The sequence below is a fragment of the Sturnus vulgaris genome, chromosome 20 (assembly GCF_052056855.1).
Source record: "Sturnus vulgaris isolate bStuVul1 chromosome 20, bStuVul1.hap1, whole genome shotgun sequence".
Classification (NCBI taxonomy): domain Eukaryota; kingdom Metazoa; phylum Chordata; class Aves; order Passeriformes; family Sturnidae; genus Sturnus; species Sturnus vulgaris.
In genome coordinates this window covers 11,271,642-11,293,838 of record NC_142262.1, presented here as the reverse complement: position 1 = coordinate 11,293,838, position 22,197 = coordinate 11,271,642, and the positions used below count along the sequence as shown (strand labels likewise).

The 22,197-nt window shown below is 54.6% G+C and overlaps 2 protein-coding genes across 3 annotated transcripts; both read right to left on the bottom strand.

Moving 5' to 3' along the window:
- Positions 1-925: 925 nt before the first annotated feature.
- Positions 926-9,149, bottom strand: FBXW10B (F-box and WD repeat domain containing 10B). Its single transcript, XM_014891232.2, has 11 exons — positions 9,005-9,149; positions 8,785-8,912; positions 7,820-7,948; positions 7,222-7,334; positions 6,647-6,853; positions 6,277-6,398; positions 5,633-5,781; positions 4,659-4,801; positions 3,704-3,862; positions 2,787-2,995; positions 926-1,892 (listed from the first exon to the last, which is right to left on the bottom strand). Exons 1-11 carry the CDS (start codon positions 9,096-9,098, stop codon positions 1,066-1,068), a joined length of 2,280 nt encoding a protein of 759 aa, XP_014746718.2. The 5' UTR covers positions 9,099-9,149; the 3' UTR covers positions 926-1,065.
- Positions 9,150-11,318: 2,169 nt separating this feature from the next.
- On the bottom strand, positions 11,319-16,422 carry LOC106862297 (cytochrome P450 2C5-like). 2 transcript variants are annotated; one of them, XM_088176806.1, is made up of 10 exons: positions 16,336-16,422; positions 15,868-16,060; positions 15,225-15,387; positions 14,736-14,885; positions 13,949-14,109; positions 13,623-13,799; positions 13,394-13,535; positions 12,803-12,990; positions 11,982-12,123; positions 11,319-11,835 (listed from the first exon to the last, which is right to left on the bottom strand). In XM_088176806.1, exons 2-10 carry the CDS (start codon positions 16,048-16,050, stop codon positions 11,642-11,644), a joined length of 1,500 nt encoding a protein of 499 aa, XP_088032932.1. In that variant the 5' UTR covers positions 16,051-16,060; positions 16,336-16,422; the 3' UTR covers positions 11,319-11,641. The 2 variants fall into 2 exon arrangements, with proteins under 2 accessions (XP_088032932.1, XP_014746717.1); XM_014891231.2 differs by lacking the exon at positions 16,336-16,422 and having other exon boundaries at positions 15,868-16,274.
- Between the last annotated feature and the right edge of the window lie 5,775 nt (positions 16,423-22,197).

The window sequence follows — 22,197 nt, the reverse complement described above, 5'->3', positions numbered from 1 at the left end:
TCCCAGGATTTGCAAGTCGAAGATGGCATTGAATTTAACAAACCAACACTAATCACAACCCCACTGTGGGGAGAGTTTCAGAGACTTTCATTTCAAACCAGAACTGCTGGTGAAAGCCCCTTGACATGACCATGGGCGGAATTGGCCTCTCAAACCCCTGATGCAAGAGATTTTTGGTTCACCAGCCCAGATGCTCAAAGCTAGATAAACAGCTTTTTTCAAATACTAGGAAGGTTTTTGTCCTCCTGTTAAGTCCTCAGCATTAGTGGAAACCACAAAATCACAGAATGGTTTGGGCTGGAAGAAACCTTAAAGATCATCCAGTTCCATCACTCTGCCACCTTCCACAATCAAGTACATGTAGGCATTTATCCACTAAAATGGGGAAATTGAACCCCTTACCCTATTTTGTTTTTCAAAGAAATGAAGTTTAAGCTGCTTTCCACAGGTGTTGGGGCTGTTTATCTCAGGGCAGCACTGGAGCGTCCCCTGCTGAACTTCCCCAGGGTTCTCTCAGCTCTGTGTCCAGCCTGGCCAGGCCCCTCTGGATGGCAGCACCACTCTGGGTCTGGTGGCACCGCAGGGCACCCTGTCCATGGTCCAGGGTATTAATTAATGATGATGTTAAACAAAATCAGAACCCAGGATCAACCCCCAATTACTGGCCTCCAAGCAGACTTTGTGCCAGTGATCCATTAGCTTTCAATCCACACATTCAGCTTCTACACCCTAATCAATCCACAAAAGCTCTGATGTTTTTATTCTTATTCTCACAGGGTTGAGCTGTGTTGGTGTCAGACAGTGCCATGTTGGTAACGACAGCAGCTTTACGGAGTTAAATCCAGGATAAGACTCAGTCCATTCACTGCCTTGAGAAATACCTGAGTACACCAAGAGTATTTCTTAGGAAAACTTACAGTGGGGATGTGTTTTACACTTAAAACCACAGGGAGTATACTTACATATGCAAAATATCCTTATATATAAATGAATATATCTGTATCTTAAAGCCACATGGACACCAGAATCCCAAATCATGGTTGTTGGTTGGACTCAGGGATCACCTCAGATAAATATGTTATGCCCCAGTTCTGGAGCAGGTGTTTTTCTCTCCCCAGTAAAAGAATCCACAGGTAGGCCTTTAATTTTCCTTAGCCAGGCTTTCCTTCTGGCTCCTTCCTTATCTTCTGTGGGCTTTGCCTGCTGTGCCTGAAGCTGAGCTGCCACAGCTGCCTCACGCAGCTCCTGCTCTGCTGTCAGGAGCCTGAGCCCACTGTCCCTGTGGGAACCGTAGGGCCAGAAGGGCTTTATTCTCCTGGGATCTTCATTCCTCATTTGTGCAGCTGTGCCAGGTGTTGGTTGGATCAGCTCTGAAGAAGCTGTGCAGAGATCAATGAGCTGATCTCCATGTTTGGGGCCAGGAGCATCTTTCCCGCGGCCATTGGGAATTTTCCTTTCTCTCAGCGAGCCACAAAACTTGGGACGTACAACACAGGGAGCAGGGATGGAGGATTTCACAGTAGGGCTGTGCAAAGAGTTCCTCAGCCTGAGCCGCAGCATTTTGGTTTCAAAGGGTGTGGAAGTTTTGGCCATGATCAGAGAGTTGCTGTGCAGCCTAGCATGCTGGAGCTGGGCTGCCTGCTCCTCCTTGTGCTGCAGGGGCGTTTTGGACATTGGCACCTTCCCAGGGCGCTGCTGCTGTGCTTCCCTGGCTTTTGCAGAGGACTCAGGACTGGGGCTGACTGGGGCTGGCTTGCAAGAGCTCTGCAGAGTGTTGATTGTTAGGAAGAACTTGTCAGGGGTCATTGGACAGCTTGGGTGTCTCTGGGACAGCTCATGCTTCAAAGTGGCTTCTGCCTCCTCAGGTGCAGGGCCCTGTTCAGCTTCACCACCTGTAGCCAAAAACAAAGCAACACATTTGGAGTTGAGACGCTTTCCCACACGCTGCAGAGCATAGAGAATCACATAATAAGCTGAGTTGGGAGGAAGCCACAAGGATCACCCAGTACAGCCCCTGTCCCTGCATAGACACCCCAACATCCCACCCTGGGCATCCCTAGCAGCACTGTCCAAATGCTCCTGGAGCTCTGGCAGCCTCGGGCTGTTCCCATTCCCTGGGGAGCCTGGGCAGTGCCCAGCACCCTCTGAGAAAAGAACCTTTCCCTGAAATCCAGCCTGACCCTGCCCTGGCCCAGCTCCAGCTGTTCCCTGGCTCCTGTCTTTTACCAAGCAAAGCATCAGTTGGCATCTGCTGGCCTGAAAAGCAAGAACCTTTTCCCAGCCCATCAGTTTATCTGAAATGCTCAGTTTGGATTTGTCATCACACTGTATTGAATAGCTCTGACTGAAAACAAGATAACATCACTGTGTTACAATTGAAAAGGTGCTTGTTTCTGTGCAGTTGCCTTTCCCAGCGATGGCAGATCCTGAATGTAGGTGTTTTCTCACTTTTTGGGTGTTTGTAATGAATAATTCAAGCCCTGAATCAGCAGCATGTTTCCAACCCCACCAGCTGTGTGAATATGAATACTACTACTGATTTGTCTTACTCAGTTGGAAAATGACAGTGCCTGTCTTGAAAAATGTGTTGAATTTACACCAAGCCCTTGTAAAACGGCAGAAAGGTTTCACAGAAGCCTAGAAAATGACAGAACCATTGAAATGTAACAGCACATCTGCTCTTGACAGCAGCAGAGAGTCTGAATATTGGCTGGGCTGAAGGCAGTGGCTGCTTGGTTTGTGACTCAGTTTAGAAAAACCAGAAAAGCAGAGGCTCAGTGTGATACTTTTGTGTCTTCCATGGCTCTTTGGTGGCTGGCGAGATCTCGGGGACTTGTCCTGGGATCGCTGCTGCTCTGCACTGGCACCCTGGTGCTTCCCCTTCCGAGACTTTTTCTCCTTCTTCAGCACCTCTCTATCAGCGGGTAGGGAATAGTCCCACACCACATCCTCGAACTGGAGCAGCAGCAGCCTGCTGGGGAAGTTGGTCACCACCCTGGAGAAAGGAGGGAAGAGCCATAAAAGCACAGGAATCACAGGTAGGGCAGGTCCTGCCTGAGGGGCTCCTGTGCAACACAAACCCTGGGGCCTCAAACAGATCCGAGATCATCATCTCTCCTTGAAGGAGCAGCAGCAATTAACCCCATCAATCAGACCTGCATGTTTTAACTCTTGCCCTGTGTGAGTCTCTGGGGCTCTTTTCATTCAGCTCAACGGCAAAATTAATTTAAAAATAATTAGGATGAACATTTTCAGCAGTGGACAGAGCTAGATCAGAATAGTGCTAAAGGATGAAAGTGCCTGACTACACATACCATACTCTCAGGGACATCTAAGTGTGGACTGAAGGGCTGTGCTGGTCTGGTTGGGATTTCTCATTATTGGCCTTTATAAAGAGGCTGTAGGTCAGGCAATAGGCAGAGATTGTCAGGTATTGGCTTGATTCTCCAACCTCCTAAAAATTTCTGAATTCAGCTTTACAGTTGGGTCTGTGTCTTCAGCTATAGAGAAGCAGGAAATTGTACATTGTTGAAGAGACAAAGGAAATCTCTTCAGTCATTGTGAACTAAACCAGATTATTGAAGTAGTTAATTAATAGTGGAGCCCTTTAAAAGTTATTTGTGAGAAGGGAAAATGCACAGTTCTTTAAGTTTCTAATCTATCAAATCTGGGTCAGAGCCTGCTGGCAGCTGCTGTCACCCACCTGTTTCCTGCAACATGGAGAGCAGACAGGGGGTCCCCGCTGCTGCTGGGCTCCAACACTTTGAGGCAGGTTCCAGTCAGGAAGTTGAATATCCGAATGTGTCCATCAGCACAGCCACTGATGACTCTGAGGTACAGGAACTCCAGGGACAGGACTTCCCTGAAAACACACCAGGTGTTGGCACTTCCATGGTGCTTGCACAAGAAGAAATGGTCAGAGAGCTCTTTTGGCCTGCAGGAGAAGCAGAGCTCTGGCTGCAGCAATAGCCTGCACTGAGGAGCTGATCAGGACATTGCAAAGGTCTGACAGAGATGTCCAGATCACTCCACGTCCAAACCAACAGCCCAGTGCATCCTTCCATTGGAAGGTGTCCCTGCCCATAGCAAGGGGTTGGAATGAGGTGATCTTTAAGGTCCCTTCCAACTCAAACCATTCTGGGATTCTGTGATTCCACGCTCCCCACAGCAACCATATGGTCATGGCCATCTGCTGCATTTGAAATTTCAGTTTTATGTCCAAGAAAATCAATGAAAACCATATGATTCTCTAGTTTTCACAGTCCTAGATGCAAGTGAAGTTTGAGAGAATGGCATAACACTCAGTTGGTCAGCATGAAACTGGGCCACCTCTATTCCTGCCCAGGTTATGTGACACCCCGTGGCACACAGCGGGGGATTCTTGGAATACTGGACTGTGCTCTGTCTGGCTTTAGTCATTCCTGGTTGTGATAAAGTGTTGTGGGCTTGCATTTCAGGCTGTTCCAGGTCTTAACTGAAAATGCTACTTCTGACCACATGGTGCCTGACAGAGCCTTTGAGATAAAGATTGGTGAAAATGGGGATATGTCAAATCCTCAGACTGGTAATTAAGACATTTTCTAGTCCTGTAAGGGGCACATTTTCTTTATAGATTCAGTCCATTATTGAATACAACGTGAAACACATCTGATTCCTACTTGGGATGGAAGAAAGCTATCAGGCATCTCCTATATCTTCCCAACATGCTCCATCCCAGGGCATATCCATCACTGCTCCCCGTGACGAGGTGCCACTGGTCAAAGGACAAGCAGAGAACTGGGCCTTGGTGCTTCTCTAGTGTCTGCAAAGTAAAAGAAGAAGGTGCAACACTATCAGTAATCTGGATGTAAATCTGTCAGAGGTGTCCCATGGCTTTCAGGACACCAGCCTGATACGGTTTTATAGGGTGTTATTGTACCAGTGCACTCTATGTGCTTATTTTACAGTCACTGAAATGTTCTGGGCTTGGTGCTGCTGCTGAGCTCCTGGCATGGAATAACATCCCTTTTCCATCTTTATTACATGACGAGATGTCACTCCACCAAGAGCTTTGTGGTCTCTGGAATGTTATACCAGGAGGGAAGAGGGGGTTGCCCTGGCTGTGGGGGAAGGGGCTGGGATATCTGAGATATCTGGGCTACCTCTCCATTTCTGTGCAGGTAAAGAGCTTCCCTCCTCTCCCACATGTGGACTGACCCTGTTCCTGGGCCCCTGATCAGGGAATTCACAGCCTCAATGCTCCCACAGCTGCCCAGCTGCTTCAGCTCCAGATTCTGCTTCTGAGAGTGAGATTTGGGCTGAGCCCTGGTGCCTCCAGCCCAGGTTAGTGAAGCTCTCCCATCATCTCCCCAGGTTCAGAAGGTTTCTGTGGGAGCAGAGATGAACAAACCTATGGAGAACGAGCAGTGATGGGAGTGATGCAAATCATACCCTGCCTTAAAATCAGCAGCTGGTTGCAAGTCAGTTTTTTAATTATCTGCAGTTTCCTTGATTGGTTTAGACTGCTTTGGGGGTTGTTTGGGAGGATTATTTTCTTTTTTAGAAAGTCTTTGGCAAATGCAAAAAACTATGATGAGCTAGCAGAGAGTTTCGACCAATTACCACAGAATTATCCACCCAAGAGGAAACTCACCTTGATCAGAGCCCCTGTCTCAGCACTCCAGACTTTCACCAGCCCTCGGTGACCCCCACTGACCACATGGGTCCTGTCCATCCTCACTGCCCACACAGGGCTGCTGTGCATCAGAGTCCTGAGACATTTCCCACTCTTCAGGCTCCACACTGTTGGGGCAAAAGGGAGAATTAAAAATACATCTGCCCCAGTGATGAGTTTTGGGAGTACAACATACTGTTGGATTACAGTCACTCCTTGTACCTGCAGCTCTGTGAAGAGCTGAGTGTTGGCTTAAAAAGCATAATTGTATGGCAAAAAATTTTAAATGTGAAGTCCAGAAAAAGCACATCTTTTTCAGCTTTATTCTGTAAGGAAACATCTGGCAAAGCTTAAAGTTTATACCACTTGCCCAAGAGTTGGGATGGCATTACAGCCACAAAGCCATTAGTTCTGAATAAAAACAGAAATAATGAGAATTTTGTCCTTGACACAATCAGACTGTGTGTGCAAGTGTCCCCAGCTTAGGCTGTCATGGAAACACCCTCTGACTCCCACCCTTCCTTCCACTCCCATCCCTGTGTCTCACTACCACCAGCTCTTTGGCCTCTGCCTGTTATCCTCCAGTGATTCCCTCTGGCTGGAGCTCCCGGTGCTCCTCTCACCTTTCACCATCCCATCCCTAGATCCTGACACAAAGTGCTCCTCGTGGCAATGCAGGCAGGTGATTGTTGCATAGTGACCTGTGAAGGTTTTCACACAGGCACCACTGTGAATATTCCAGCACCTACAGAGCACCAACCCAAGAGAGGAGAAACCACATGAACTTTAGGATTCCTTCCACGTGATTCCATTATTATTCCCTATTAAATGTGCCCAACTCTGCTCCCACACACCAGGTTAAAGCCAGGAGCTGTTCCACTAAGGTGTGAGAGAAATTGTAGTGATTAAGTCAGGCTTTGTATGAAAGTTTTACCCCTATCCTTCCCTTTCCCCTCATTTTGCCAGGGGTTGGGTGTCCCAGGCACAGCTCACCTGATGCTGAGGTCAAAGCTGGTGCTGCTGAGCAGGAGCCCTTGGTCCTCACGGAGGCACAGAGCTCTGATGGGGCCCGCGTGGCCGTGCAGCAGCAGAGGCACTTCCTTCCCTCCCGGCACACGCAGCAGCCTCACTCTTCTGTTGGCAGAGGCAGCGGCCACCCAGTCCCCACCACTGTAATGGGTTCTCCTTGTGCTGTCTGATCTGGACAGGAGCAGTGGCTGCATTAGCCAGGCCTGGGTCAGCATTTCCCTGTGTTGGACTGAGCACAACGGGCAGCACTCCCACGGGGAATCCTTTGCAGGGCACCAGCATAGTCCCTAAATCTGCTCATCCCCCCCTTTGTATCAGGGTGGGTAGAAGGGGCAGGGCTCATCCCAGCCCCGTATCTCTTGGGATACACCATGGATCACTAAGCCTTATTCCTTTAAAAACAGCTTATCTTGGTATTTTTATTTAAAAAATGGAGACTTCTTAACGCTGACCCTTCTCCAGACATCCAGGAGGATCACAGGGAATGGAACAGCTTTCCTAAAGCTGCTCTTGGCCCTACAGCTGGGAACTCTACTCACTGCTCCATGAGGACATGAGTCTTGTAGGGGCCACAGAAGACATTCCTCTCTTCCAGCTCAATCTTGTGAGTTTTCAGTTCCTGATAGGCTTCGTGCAGACTGAAATCCTCCGTCTGATGGCAAGGGAGATAAGGAAAAGTAACACAGGGAGGCAGGAAAGCAGCATTATTCCATAATATTGAACATATCAGCTCTAGGGGTGAGCCCAGCACAGACCCAGAGTATCAGTAAGGAAAACCAGAGTGCAGCAAGACCCTGTTTAGGCCAGGGTTGCTCCCAGGCCGTGTTCTGTGGCATAAATGGAAGCTCTGAGATTTGCACCCTTTATTCTGTGGGACGAAGGCCCCTGGCCCCAGGATTGTGCCATGACTGGGGACACACAGGGACGAGGCAGAAGTTTGGGAACGCCTCCCAAACTCCCTCCCATGTAAGAAGGTGATGAGCAAGCCCTGGTCCCCATGAACTGCTTACAATGGGGCAATCCAAAAGGAGTGGGAAAGAACAAAGCAATTCCAAATTCACTGTGCTGTCTTCCCAGATCTCTGCTCCCCAAACACCGACATGCAGCATCATGGAAGGCAAGCAGCCTCCAACAAACCTTTGATTTACGTCGCTTGGTCTGCTCCTTGTCCTTCACTTCAATGACCTCACCCTCATCATTTAACTGGGGAATTTGCACATTGACTCTTTTGGCATAGTTTGGAATGGCTTTTCTAGGACACAACTCCTGGAACAAACCAACAGAGGCAGCAGTTACTGCAGAGCCCGTGCATGCAGGGGTGCTGCCCATCTTTCCCAGGATGCTGAGGTTCCCTGCAAAGCTGAGCTGCACACAATGGCTTACATTTAGCACTTTATCTACCTAAGGTTCAACTTCTGGTGAAAAAGAATAGTTTTTTATTAATTTTTTCCAAACTCTAGTCTTAAGCTTTTAGTAAGCAGCAAAATTTTGAGCTCGTCTCACCTTTGGCAGGCACTCAGTTGATTCAGAATCCAACTGAGATGAGAGGCTCTCAAAACATCTTGGTCAGCACTCAAGATTCATTGCTAGCCGGTGAAACCTTCCCTGAAGCCTTTTCTGAAGGCCAGCACAGAGCTGAGTTTCTGTGCTCCCTTCACAACCCAAAGCAGCAGAGGCCCCAGTCTCTCTTGAGGGAGGCTCCTTCACACCTCGCTCGGTCTGTGGCAGGTCCTACTGGCCAGACCAGGCCTCTCCCAGTACTTCTACATCCCTTTGTTCCAACCACTACCCCCAGCTCCTCACAAAGACACCCTCCACTATCTCTGGAAATTTTCATTGTGACCAAACGCTGCTTTCTTAAAGAATATTTGCATCCATTTTTAGAGTCACAGGCTGTCTAAAGGAGAGTAAAAGCCATTTCCTGGTGGTTCCTTGTGACAATGTGAAATGTCACCTGGCTTAGCTCTGCAGCTGGATGTGGAAGGGCCATGGCAGAGTTGGGGGGCAGCCTCTGGTACAGGAATTTCCATTTAACAGCTTGGGCAGCAGCAAAACCCTCTTTTTTAAAGTGCATAATAATGGCAGGAGCCCAGGTGTCCCACCTGCAGCTGCAGAAGGGTCTTCTGTACTGTGCTCCGACACTCCTGCTCCTCCCGGACCTGCCTGACCAGGAATTCCCAGTGGCCATTCACAGCAGAACAGGCATCCAGGGATTTTTGATCCAAAAGCCCTGGGAAGTTAAAGGGGCAGGTTGGCTAATCCCCTCTAGAGACCATTCCTTACCCTTAGGGGAAAAGCACGGGAAAATCAGAGCAGCTTTACCCAGGATGAACATGGACAGCTGGATCGGCAGGACACGAGTGAAATCCTTGGGTTGGCCGACATTGGAATGTAACTGGAGAGATGCAGGAACCATGGGGGCATCTACATCAGCTAAGGACAAAGGTAAGCTGTCCCTGCAGCAGCAGGGCACTCAGTATCCTCCTCCTGGCAGGGCACGCCGTGTTTTGGCGTGTGCAAAGCAAGTTCTGGTGCTTGGCCACCTGGAAAACAGGGAATTTATAATCCTGGAAGTGCTGGAGCTTTGGTGCCATGGACAGCACAGCTGTCAGCACCGCCCTGGAAGAGCTGGGTGGTCTTTAACTCATCACTTTGGCACTGTGCAAGCCACAGGAAAATGCTGGCAACGCTCCTGGTATGCAGGACAGCTCACACCAGGGGGGCTGAGGGACAGGGTGACATCTCTTCCCCCTCACCCCTGCCCTGGGGAGTGGCGAGGGCACCTCCCGCATGGAAACACCAGGCGATCAGAGGGCCACGCTGGGGGAGCTTGGTGGGGACACAGTGCAGGAGCTGGCTCTGTGCTCTGCACCTTCCAGCTCCGGCAGTCACCAGCACGGCAAGGTGACAGCTCCAGGCTCCAAGGGGGCACAGCAGGGCCGCTCATGCCAAGGACTGAGAACACGGGAAAAACCTTCTCTGCCTTTAGCTACTCAACTTTCATCAGGAGGAGTACGGCTGGAGCTGAGACATTGCAGAGGGAAAGGAAGGGAGCCGCTCACCAGGGCTCCCCGGCACCGCCACCGGCACCGGCACCGCCACCGCCGCGACAGTTACCGTAATCTCCAACCGCCGCCGTAATGCTGCTAAGAGCCGCGCAACCCACGAGCACAGCCCCTCCGCAGGCGGCGCCGGGGGACGCCCGGGGAATGTTGGGGGATGTCGGGCTGCCAGGGCATGTCGGGGTGCTAGGGGATGTCAGGGTGCTAGGGGATGTCAGGTCGATGGCAGGTGCCAGGGGATATTGGAGGATGTTGGGGGATGTCGGGGTGCCGGAGGATGCCAGCAGCCCCTCCGGGATGGGGACCCGCAGTCACCATGGCAGCCCCGAGCACGGCTGGGCTGGGCAGTGACACAAATGGGCTGCGAGACGCTGCGGGAAACGGAGCATGAGTGGCCTTTGGACACCGGTGTTTGGTTTTAGACACAGAAGCCCAGAGGTCACGCAGGTCACAGTCACAGTGCTGACCGAGGGCTTCAGGCAGAGATTGAGCAAAGGCTTTAGTCACACACGTTTTTGGCAGGTGACTTTGCCAGCCTGAGCTTCCCCAGATTATGAAAAGAGCTGATTTAGTAATCTAAAAGTCCCAAATGCACTTAGAGTCAGAGTAAAGGTTGGCTTATGCATCATTTGGGACAAGGCAGGAGGATTTACCGGTCCCTGATCCCACCTCCCTCCAGCAGGGCACAGTCACCTTCCCCAGGGCAGAGTCCCTGCTGTCCCCTTCTCCATATTTGCAGGAGCACCCCAGCAAGGCAAACCCTACCAAAACCAACTCTGAGACCCCTGGAGAACCCAATTTTTCCCCATGCCCTGAATTTCCAGGCTTCATAGGGCCCCCAAGACCCACTGCTGACACAACACCCTCTGCAGCACCCTCACCCCCAGGCAGGGGCAACAATAGGGCTGGGAACACATCCCACCCTGCCAGCTCCCCTCAGGAGCTGAGTGCTGGAGTGACTCCAGCAGTTGCACACGAAGCTGAACTGGCACCTGAGGGCATTTTCTGGAGTTAAATATTGATGTGAAGGAATCAGAGAAGCACAGCCTAGCACCGAGATAGCCAGTGTGTGCTTTTGGAAGGTGAGAGAATTGTTCACCCTGGAGAAGAGACTCCAGGGAGAGATGACAGCCCTTTCCAGTACCTGAAGGGGCTCCAGGAGAGCTGAGAAGGACTTGGAACAAGGAACTGAAGTGACAGGTCAAAGAGGAGTGACTTCAAACTGCTGTAGGGCACGGTTAGATGGGATATGGAGAAGGAATTGTTCCCTGTGAGGGTGGACAGGCCCTGGCACAGGGTACCCAGAGCAGCTGTGGCTGCCCCTGGATCCCTGGCAGTGCCCAAGGCCAGGTTGGACACTGGGGCTTGGAGCAGCCTGGGACAGTGGGAGGTGTCCCTGCCATGGCAGAGGTGGCACTGGATTGATGCCTGGGTGATTTCCTGGCTCGAGCTATTCTGGGAAAGGTGAAGACACCCCAGGAAGAGACACAGAGCTGAAATCCTGTGTCTGGGAGGTTTGCACTGGGAAGAGCTGGATGCAAGAGGCACCAAAAGTGTTCTTATAAACACCAATATCTTCTTCTGATTTTTATTTTTATTATTGAGATTGTTATTTTTATTGCAGAGGTGTCTGAATCCATCACCAAACTGAGGAAGCCCCCACCCAGCCCAGGAGCCCCAGGCAGCCCTGCCATGAGGAGCTCAAACAGCATGGATAAGGATGGGAGAGGAAAAGCAATGCCAGGAACATGATCCTCATTTTTCCTCCTTGGAGAAACTCCAAGCCCAAACTGTCCCTCTGGTGGTGGCTGTGGCTGAGCCCTCGTGGCCACAGGGCTCGCTCTGGGGCAGGGGTGCAGGTACCTGGAAGAGCCTTTCCCTGCCCTGCTCTCCCAGCTTAGGAGGACACTGAGCGTGGGATAGCGAAGAACTTGCCCGGGATCGCCCTCCTCTCAATCTCGAGCCACAGAGAGAACAAATCCAGCTCCTTGTGCTCAGTGGCCAGCTGGAAGGTGAAGCTCTGAAGCAGCGTGGTGAGGAACAGGAAGAGCTCAATGCGGGCCAGTGCCTCCCCCGGGCACATCCGCTTCCCTGGGCATGGAGAGAGGGGTGACACCGGTGGGGAACCGAGGGATAGAAGGCTGGGCAGGCAGCCCGTGGTGACGGTGGCACTATGGTGCCACTGGTCTGTGCTGGCTCTCCTGGGCACAGAGCTGGCAGCGTGGGGGAGCACTGACCTGCTGAGAATGCCATGAAGGCCTCACGCTTCCTGAACTCGCCTTTCTCATCCAAGAAGTGTCCGGGGTCCACTTTTTTGGGGTTCTCCCACTGGGTTGGATCCGAATGCACAGAGGAAAGTACCGGAATAACAGGAGTGCCCTGTGGGAGAGAGATGGGGCAGGGATGTGAGGAGGGACATCAGTACCACACCATGGGCTCTTCTGGGGTGGATTAGTCAGGGAGGAGCACCCAGGGGACACGGTGGGGTGCTGCACCCCAATACCCGAGCAGGTTCCTATGGGGAGGCAGCCTGGAATGGTGGCTCTGTGCCACTGGGACAGCTGATGTGGGGCTCTGCTGTGCCCATGGTCCTGCCTGTCTCTGTGCAGCTCATGAGACACAAATTACTCAGTTATTTCCGTGGGTTGCTGTTAAAGCTCCTTTCGCTGCCCCAAATACAAAGGTGGGAGATGTTCCCTCAGGGTGGATTTTGCACACAATGCTCGTGGTCAGACCAGGAGGGATGACTGTCCCCAGATCTGCCAAAGAGTGGGGGGGGTCTGGCCTGGTCCCACCCCGGGGTGGGCTCCTGCTCCAGCCCTGCACGGCTCCCTGGTGGGAGGAGCTGTTTTCCAGGATGGACAAGGAAGGAACTCGGGGTGTGGGCAGGGCAGGCAGTGGTATTCTGCTCCCCTCTGAAAGGTCATTGCTACCAAGGGTTGGGAAAGACCCAGGACCTTCAGCTGTGTGCAAACAGTCCGAGGACAAAGGCAAATGTCATTCAAGCCCCCGCTGCCACCTCTCCCTTGGACACAGGCTCCGAGGCCACTGTGTGTACCTTGGGGATGGTGTAGCCCATGAACAGGACGTCCTGTGTTGTCATGCGCGGGAAGTTCTCGATGCGGGTCTTGTGGAAGCGCTGCAGCTCATGGATCACGGCGTTGGTGTAGGGCATCCTCAGCTTGTCCTCCGTGCTGGGGGCACGGCCAGTGCCCACCACGGCATCGATCTCCTCCTGGACCTTGGCTGGGGACAGCAGAGGGGCTGGGTACCTGCTGTGCAGCCTCCCCAGAGTTTCCTACTGGCCTCCACGGGCACTTATAACCTGGGGATGGGCTAGAGGGGCAGCAACCTGGCCTAATTCCTTGTAGAGCCACGAAACTCTGTCCTCATCCCTCCCTGCATCAGGCAAGCTCAGAGCATCTCCCACTGGCCAGTCCAGGACCATCTGCATGGGCAGGGATGGAGCACAGAGAGAAGCACCCGGATCCCCCTGGCCTGTGAGAAGGAGTCTGTGTCTAACAGCTCCCACCCTTGGATGACCCCACAGGATGATCTGGGTCCGCCCCCAAACGGGACCATCCAGGGTGGGGACCCTCTGCCCCCTGAGCACCCCAGGCACAGGAGCAGCTGTGTTTTGCTGCCGTACCTTGGATGTGGGGGTGCTTTGCCAGCGTCAGCAGGAAGAACACAAGGGTGTTGCTGGTTGTCACTGTCCCGGCGCCAAAGAGGTTGAACACTGACATGATCAGGTCTTCGGGGCTGTACATGGGCTCTGGGCTGCCCTTCTCCTGCAAGAAGATGTGGTGAGGGGGATTCAGTGTTGTCTGGGTGATACTCCAGGCTGCAGCCAGGCTGCAGGGCAGCCCCCCCTCTACCTTCTCTGCTTTCATCAGGAAACAGTCGATGTAGTCCCGGGGGCAGCTGGAGTCCAGAGTCAGCTGGTGGAACTGCACCTTCTCCTGGATGTGGTCCTTCAGCTTCTGGCAGTCGGCCAGGACCTTCTTGTGTGGCCCTGGGAGCCGGTGCATGATGCTGGGAAAGGTGTTGTACACCTGCGGAGGCAGGGCCATGGCAGGGCTCAGGTTCCTGGGCACAGCCTCCCAGCCCCTCCCTCAAAGCCACGATGTCCCACCAAAGCCAGGGAGCATCCTCAGCCCCCGAGGGCAGCAGACAGAGGGTGCTGAGCACACCAGGTTCCCACCTTGGCAATGGGGGACAGGAAGAAGCTGATGTAGTTCCCAATGGCGTCGAGCAGCTCCAGGAAAGCCACGTCACTGTAGCTGTAGCGGCTCCCAAAAACCACAGAGCAGATCACGTTGGACACCGCAAGTCTGAACATGGTCATTGGCTCAAAGGCATTGCCTGCAGCCACAGGAGGTGAGAAAAGCATCAAAAAGTCACCAGTTATCTATCTGGTTCACGACAGAAAGCACCCCTTCCCCCTGCTCTGAGCCCCTGTTTTTGAACCCTGGCTGATCTGCTGGGCCTGACAGCCACAGCAAAGAGCCCTCCTGAGCTGTGGAGCTGTGGGCTCCTCCATCCACTTCCCTGCCCCAGAACCCCTCCCCCAGCTTGGACTGGGAAGCACAGGCATCTGCCAGAACCCCAGAAGGTGTGTTTGCTCTGGCAGGAGCTGAGTATTGCTGGAAAGGAGGAAATCACCCTGATAACCCCGAGTGACCAGGGCAGCGTCCTAGCTGTGCGTTGCCAGGCCCAGGCAGTTCTGTTCCCCACTCCTGTTCCTCCAGCAGGGAATGTTCCTTGGTTGTGGCCACCCCTACACCAGTTCAGAGCAGGATCTTCTTCCTGGCCCTGTAGCCATGGCTGTAGCACATCCCCCTAAGTGGGGTGGGACTGAATCTCAGCCCTTCTCTGCAGGGGTCACCCACACCAGGCTCTGCAAACAGCTCTGGGGTCACACATGTCCCATGGGGCTCGTGTGTGTCCTCTGCCTGCCACAGGGCCGGCAAGGACAGGATGCACGTCACCTTTGAGCTTTGCCAGCAGCTCCACCAGGTGCTGAGCCTCCTGCTGCACCTTCTGGGACATGGAGCTCTTCCCCATCCCGAAGTCCCGCAGGGTGCTGAGTGTGAACCTCCGCAGCTCCCGCCACTTCTTCTCATTGTTCGAGACAAATCCTGGAGGGACACAGAGGAGATCAGCCCCTGCTCACCCTGCTGCTCCCCAGGAGTGGGAACCCTGCTCTGAGCCAGGCTGAGGAGCAACAGGGCAATAAGCCAGGAGCGATGCAGGTGTGCATGGTGTCCATGAAAGGATGAGGATCTCTGCAGCGACTCAGAACAAAGCTGGAATTGCCTAACTGGAATTAATACTGTCCTGGACAAGGGGCTTAGGATCTGAAGGGTCTTACAGAGCAGGAAATGGGTGATTGAGGTCTTGGGTGCTGAGCCCCTCGTTAGACTCGGGTGTGTCCATCTGCTCACCCAGAGAGATCCAGGAGAGATCCAGGCACTCACCATAGTCTTTGGAGAGCTGCTTCAGGAGGGGGATCTCGGGCCTGCCCCCAAACTCCTCGGAGTGTCCCACCAGGGCATCCTTCACCGCCTCGTATCCACAGAGCACCACCACCGGCTTCAGCCCCAGCCACACGGTGAAGATGGGACCATAGGTGGAGCTGAGCTGGGGGGATGGGGAGCTCTGTGAGCCAGGGTGCCACACCAGTTCATTCACTTCGTATCAAACTGGGACTTGAGCCCACAGCGCTGATGAATGCCCAGCAGGGAGGGGAAGTGCCTCCCTCTGTGACCTCTGTCCCTGTCCTGTCTCTGTCCCTGGGAGTTTTATCCCAGTGCCACTTTGGGGGGTACAAAGCATCATCTCCAGGAAGGAGCTCTGGACAGTGGCAGCGCTGCAGCCCTTGAGGGGCATTGTCACCACATGGGTATCTTACAGGAGGAGAAAGGCTTCAATACCAGAGTTGATTCTGCTCCCAGCAGTAGGGATTTAGAAAATTCTGGTAGAGCAAGAGATGAGGGAGGGAAGAAGAGAAAAGTAGGAAGGGTCACCTGTGGGATTCCCCTTTTATTTTGGCACAGGACTTTGCTGCCGTGTGTCCTGCGGGGGCTGTGAATGGGTCCAGCGTGGCCACTTGTCCCTTACCTTCTCGTAGTGCCTGTAGAGGGGCAGGACATCTTTCTGCCACAGGTTGCCCAGAATGGGCCACGGGGCTGGGCCAGGAGGCAGCCGGCTCCTCTTCATGTCACTCCTCCAGACCGGGAACCACAGGACGGAGAGGAGGAGGAGGAGGAGAATGATGAGCAGCCCGGCCCATCCAGCATCCATCCTCACCGCGCTGCCGAACAGGGAAGGAAACGGAGGAATTCCAGGGAGGAAAGTGAGCAGAGAGCAGAGCCCAAAGCTGCTGTGTCCGCCCTCTCCCGCTCGGTGCAGGCTCGGCCCTTCCTCAGCACCAGGGGCTCTGGGCTGCTCGGGACCCAGAGGCGCTGCTTTGTCCCGGCAGGGCTGGCACAGAGATCTCAGAGCTGTCCTGGGCTCGGGGAGCTCTGGGACACCCCACGGGAGCTCTGCGGAGATGGTGGCTGTCCCCTGCCCGTGCCACTGAGTCACCTTTGCTCGGTGCTCCCTTGGAGGAAGATGTCACTGTCACCGTCCTGGCTAAGCCTTTCATGTCTCCTCCAGTCATTGCCCCCCAGGTCACTGCCTTGCTGACCAGGGCAGTGACCCAGGAGGGGATGTTCTGGTAAACAGACACAGCTTGCAATGGGGGCGTTGTACCTGCCCACACACCTGTGGGGTTACAATGTTCCATCAAACTCTTTTCTCATGGAAAATGGCTCCGAAAATAGAAAAATCACTTTTTTTCTGATCTCTTTTGGGGTTTCTCTTGGGCTTTGGAGGAATTTCTGCCCAAGGTGTTGTGGTTGTTGCAGGTGTGGGTTAAGTCCTCCCCGGGCTCTTCCAATGTGCATCTTGCTCTGAGCACCTGCACATCTGGCTGCACACGAGCACATCTGGAGCAGAGCATCTCCTGGAGCAGCTATGGGATGAGGCTCCCCCAGGCTTTGGGGAGCCCCCCTGCCTCCCTGCTCTCCTCCTCACTCTTCCCATCCAAGCCATTTTCCAGATGGTTTCCAGGTTCCACCTTGGGCATGGAGCAAAGCTATGCTCATGGGTTCCCTGATCCCCTGCCTTGCTTCAGCTCAGCTCAGGGCTAACCCTGACGCTAAGGCAATTAATGTTATCCTAATGCCACTTTCCCATCGGTGTGGCATCCCTCCAAGGCACTCTGCTGCCCCAGGACTTCATCCCTGTGAAACAGAAGATGTGTAAACACCTCTGCAACATTCCAGACTGTCCCCTCTGTCACCCCAGGCTGAGGCAGCCCTGGCAGCCAATAGCCATGAGGCCCAGATCAGTTAATGATTGAGTTGGGAGTATTTTCGGTTGCTCTCAATAATGCAGCAGCACTGGCTGAGCGGAGGCTGGCTGTAATTACAGGGCCAGTGTCATTTGTCATCACTGTTGTCCTGCTGGTTGTGAGAGAGCTCCATGGCAGCGTAATGCCAATGCCCCTGTCACACTCCTGGGGTAATTTTTGGGGTTTGCTCTGGGCTACCTGCAGAAAATCCAGTTGTGTACACTGTTAACCAACCCCTGGGCTGAGGGAGAGGCAGAGTGTGATTTGTCCCTACAATAAAGTGTGGTTTGCATGGTCCCAGGGCTTTCTCCTGGTGGGACAGAGGCAAAGCAGTCACCAACATGGCATCCTTGGTGCCCAGTGAGGAGCCAGAAGCCAGCCAGTGGCCACCTCAGGGTCAACAGAGATCAGTGTGACCCCAATAGTGCCGTGGTGGAAAAGTGCTGGAGCCATGCTGGGTGCTGGATGGAGATGGATCCCATTGGAGCTTTGTGGTCCCAGCTCTGGGCACTGAGCAGGGCTCTGGGCTTTGTTACCTGTGGGTCCAACTCTGTAGCCTCTGGGGGCTCAGCACAGCAGTGCATGTTCCCGTTAAACCAAGCACACAGCCCAGCCAGGCATACTCATCCCACGAGCAGCATGAGGCTTTCCACAGTGCCAGCACTTTTCTCCTGGTTCCTGAAACATCTCAAAGATCTCTGGGAGCGACCTGGGACACCAGGAGTGGGACCTGGTGTGGGTGTGACAGGCAGCCAGGTGGTTCTGTGTCAGCTCTTCCCAAGCAGAAGATGTAATTCAAGAGGAGGATGAAGCAATCCTCACTTTCCCCTCAATAAATACCATCAAACACTGCTCCTGGTTTTAATTGTAATGGAGCAGCAGCAGGTCATCTACAGGGGTGGCAAAGCAGAGCAGAGCACAATCCCGACACTGGGAACAGGCGTGGGAAGGGTAATGGTTAATCAGGGACAGCCAGCCTTCATTTGGATCCTTCCGTGGCTGGGAAAACAGGAGCCAGACGCTCTGCCCGTTAATCAGAGTCTGCACAGAAGGCAGAGGAAGGCCGGCTCTGTCTGCAGTGCCTGCGGGATCCATCCCGTTCCAGAGCCGTGCACATCAAAGGCAGGATGCCCCGAGGTCACTGACCCGCTGTGAGGACAGCCAGGTCCCAGAGATCCATTCATACCTGGGAATGCGCCGTTGGAGTGGGTCCTGCTCTGCAAGCACGGCCCCTCTGCCACCCTGTGCACCCGGCAAGCCGGGGAACCACAGCAGAAATTCATCCCAGCACAAGGAACGATCTCCAGCGCCGCGCCTGGAATGACAAATCATGAAGATATAATTAAACTTTCCAATAACATTTTAATTTCCAGTCCCCTCCTGCTTCCCCTGCTGCCCATCTGAGGGGTGTTGGGTGTGAGGGGTGGCTCTGGGAGGTTTGCAGTGGCAGCAGGCATTGCCATAGAGCCTGCAGTAATCAATTGCTTAATTAGCCAGCATTCATTCATTTATCCCTCCTGTCATTCGCTGGACAGTGAGGTTGGCTGCAGCAGGGGGCTTGTAGTGAGTCTGGATTATGGGTGCAATTCCAGGAAAGGAACCTGCAGCTCTCCGTGAACCCTCACTCCTCACAGGAACAGGGCCCAGCTCCCACTTCTCCATAAACATGGCTCTATTCCTAAACAATGTTTGGAGAGGGCAAATCTTGCCCTGTGTTCATGGAAAATGAGCTGAGCCTTGCCACACTCCCTTTTCCCTGGTGGTGAGATCCCAGCAGACATCCTAGCCAGATGTCAGGGAGCTGTTGGGAAAATCACTCAAAGGATGTGAAAGGTTCTTAGAGCAGCTGCACTGCCCTAAAACTTTCCCATCCTGCTGTTCACCTTCCTGCGATAATTACGGAGAGAAGAAAAAATCCCCCATTCTCCTCTGCTGCCTTGCAAACACCCCAGGTCCTTACCCGGGATACGGCACTCCTTTGTTCCCCATTTGTGTATTTGTCACATCCATAAACCTCATTAAAATTAGTTCATTCCAGTGAGAGGAGAAACTAGCGCTCCACACAGCGGAGGGTGATGCTCACACCCTCCTGAGCGGCTCTGGGAGAGAGGCACCCACCGCGGGAGCCAGGCCGGGGAGCTGGCACTGGCACCGCGTCCCCGCCGATGGCATCGGAAATTCCTCTGCATTCCTGTGATGGTCCCAGCTCTGGGCACCCCCGGAGGGCAGCGGGGCTCGATGTGCTCTGTGCGTCCCTACAAACGCCCCTCAGGACTTGGCCTTGAGGACAAGACGCTCCGGCCGCCTCTGCCCCTTGCTCCTCATGGGCCAGGTCCCCTCTGCAGGAAGATTTAACCCCTGCGGGGAGGGAGCCGCGGGCACAGCCCTGTCCCGGCCAGGAGGGGCAGCTCCGGTGCCATATGTCACCCGCTGGCACGGGCACCGCCGGGCCAGGTGACAGATGGCAGGTGGAGCAGGGCTGCTCCTCCCGGCGGCACAGCCACGTGCCAGGCACAGCGGCCAATTCCAGTCGGGAGAGGGGAGGAGAGGGATCTACGGGCCCCGAGCAGCGAGCCCTACTGCCAGGGAATTCGCTCCTGCCCCCTGCAGGGTTGGTTATTCACATTGCACAGGGATTGAATCCCGGACTGCAGAGCCTGGTGCCTCCCGGGGCTTGGAAATGGGGAATGGAATGGGGTGGGATGGGGTGGGATGGGATGGGGTGAGATGGGGTGGGGTCCTGCAGAGGTTGAAGACTCAGGCTCCAGCACAGCTGAGCCGGGACAGAGCAGGGGTTTGCTGGTGGTCACTTGTCCCCATCAGCCGAGGGATAAGGAGTGGGAGCAGCTCCCCAGCTGTTCCCCTGCTCCTCTCCTCCCTTTCCGCGTTTTCTTGCTGCAGGGATTGCACAGACACCGCTTCCATCCCACCCTTCATTATCTCTGTCTGCTGGAACAGCACACAGGGAAATGTGATTAAAGCCCTCTCGCAGGGAGCTTCTCAGCCTGTGGAGGGCGGTGAGCTCGCTTCTGCCCGGAGAGCGTCCCTGATGCTGCCGGGGTGTCTGCAGCACAGCAGGGCTGTGGCTCCTGCTGCCATCACCCCATGGTGCCCACCAGAGCCCGAGGAGAGGCCGGCTGGGATGTGACATCTGCTGGTGGCGTGTCTGGGGAGCAGGCGGGACAGGAGGAAGGGGTGTGGGTCAGGAGGAACCTGCGGGTGGAGCCAGCGGGGCCAGCGCCGGGCTCCCGTCAGCGCTGCTCTGTCAGAAGGTTTGCCACTGAAATGGGCTGTTCTGACGTTAATTGGCTTTGACCCATCTGGGCCGACGCTATCACATCTTGGATATTGAGCGGCCCCGAGTTGCTGGGGTGGATGGGAGGGACAACCCTGTCACCGTGTGAAGAAAGGAGGGATAGAGGCAGAGGCGTCAGGCGCTCAGACTGACCCTGTTGGGACCACTGCGCTGGTGAAGGCGAAGAGAATCCGCCTTGGCAAGGCGTTTTGGAGCTGCCTCGGGACCAGGAGAAGCTGGGTACCATTACTGTGTCCTATAGGGATTTTCTCGGTGTTGTCCGTGAGTGTCAGCCTTCCTGCCCCTGTGGAAGGAACATCTTGCTGGCACAGTGGTGGGAACCTCAGCTCTGAGCCTTGCAGCTCTCTTTCCCTCTTCAAAGGAGCCAGAATTCCCTGTCTCCACCCCCAGACACCACATAAAATATCTGCTTTTTCCATTCCGCAGTAATGGTGTAATTTAGGATGGAAAAATGGGGAGAGGAAGTGCTGAGCCTGCACCAGCTGATGCCAGGGGAGATACCCGGAGCTGCCTGACTGTAAAACATTCCCAGATCCTGAGAGAGGCTGGAGGTTGTGATGCAACAACAGCATCACAGGGAGGAAAGGGCCCCCGGACGCCGTCCCAGGGAAAGACCCCACACTGGGCATCAGCAGAGGCTTTGGGTTCCTGCAGCAGGAGCCCAGATCCCTCACCCCCATCCCTCTGCGTTCTGGTGCTCAGGCTGTAAAAATCCTGGGGCACCTTCCTAACCCATTTTTCAGCTGGGAAGACAGGACAAGGGCTGCAGGGCTGCAAAGGAGCAGAAGTTTTGCGTGATCCAACAGGGAGTGAGGCTCTCCTGACCCTGCTCTGGCAAGGTGAAACATGGACGGGTGGAAAAGGGCTGGGAGGCGCGGGATGTCCGATCAGGGCTGCCAGCCCAGTGCAGGACTGCCCTGGGGCTCTGCCCATGGCAGACAGTGGCTGTGTGTCCCGTGTGGGACCACGGCTCCGACCGTCCCCGTGGCTCGGGTCCAGGTCCAGGACAGGGAAACCTGGATGAGGAAGATGCCCCTGCCCTCAGGGAGTCACGGGACGTTCCCTAAGCAGGTTTCACATCCTCAGGAGCATCAGTAGATTCTCTTTATTCCACACTAAGATGCCCCAGAGCTATTAAATCAATCGAGTGCCCTTCAAACCCGAGAGGTGCCAGCGTGGGCAGAGCTGCCCTTTGGGGGCTCAGCGGCCCGGACAGAAGGGGAGCGTCACCCCAGCTCCTCTCCGGGCTCTGCAGAGCTTGGGGGGCACAGAGCAGCCAGGCAGAGGGGTTCCCCGGCTGAGACAGGCTCCTGCTATGCTGTCAGTGCTGGTCCGGCTCACCCGGCTGTGCCCCGGGCTGCACTGCCCCAGGGGCTGTTCAAACCTGCCCCAGTCCCGAGTGTCCCGAATCCCAGGGACTGGGACAGCAGAGATGGGGGTGCCGGGGTGGGAGCCGGAGGCTGGAAGGGCTGCGGGAGCGGCGCTGGGGCTGCGGGAATTCTGGGGAGCTGCCATGCCATGCCAGGAGATCCTGGGGGATGCGGGGGCCATGCCAGGGGACGCCGAGGTGATGTCGGGCCGATGCCAGGGATGCTGGAGCTACGCTGGGGCCGAGTCACGGGACTCGAGGTGATGCCAGGTGACGCTGGGCGTGCCAGAGGGATGCCGGGGGGACGCCAGGTGATGCCAAGGCCATGTCGAGGGATGCTGAGGGATGCCGGGGGAATGCCGGGGC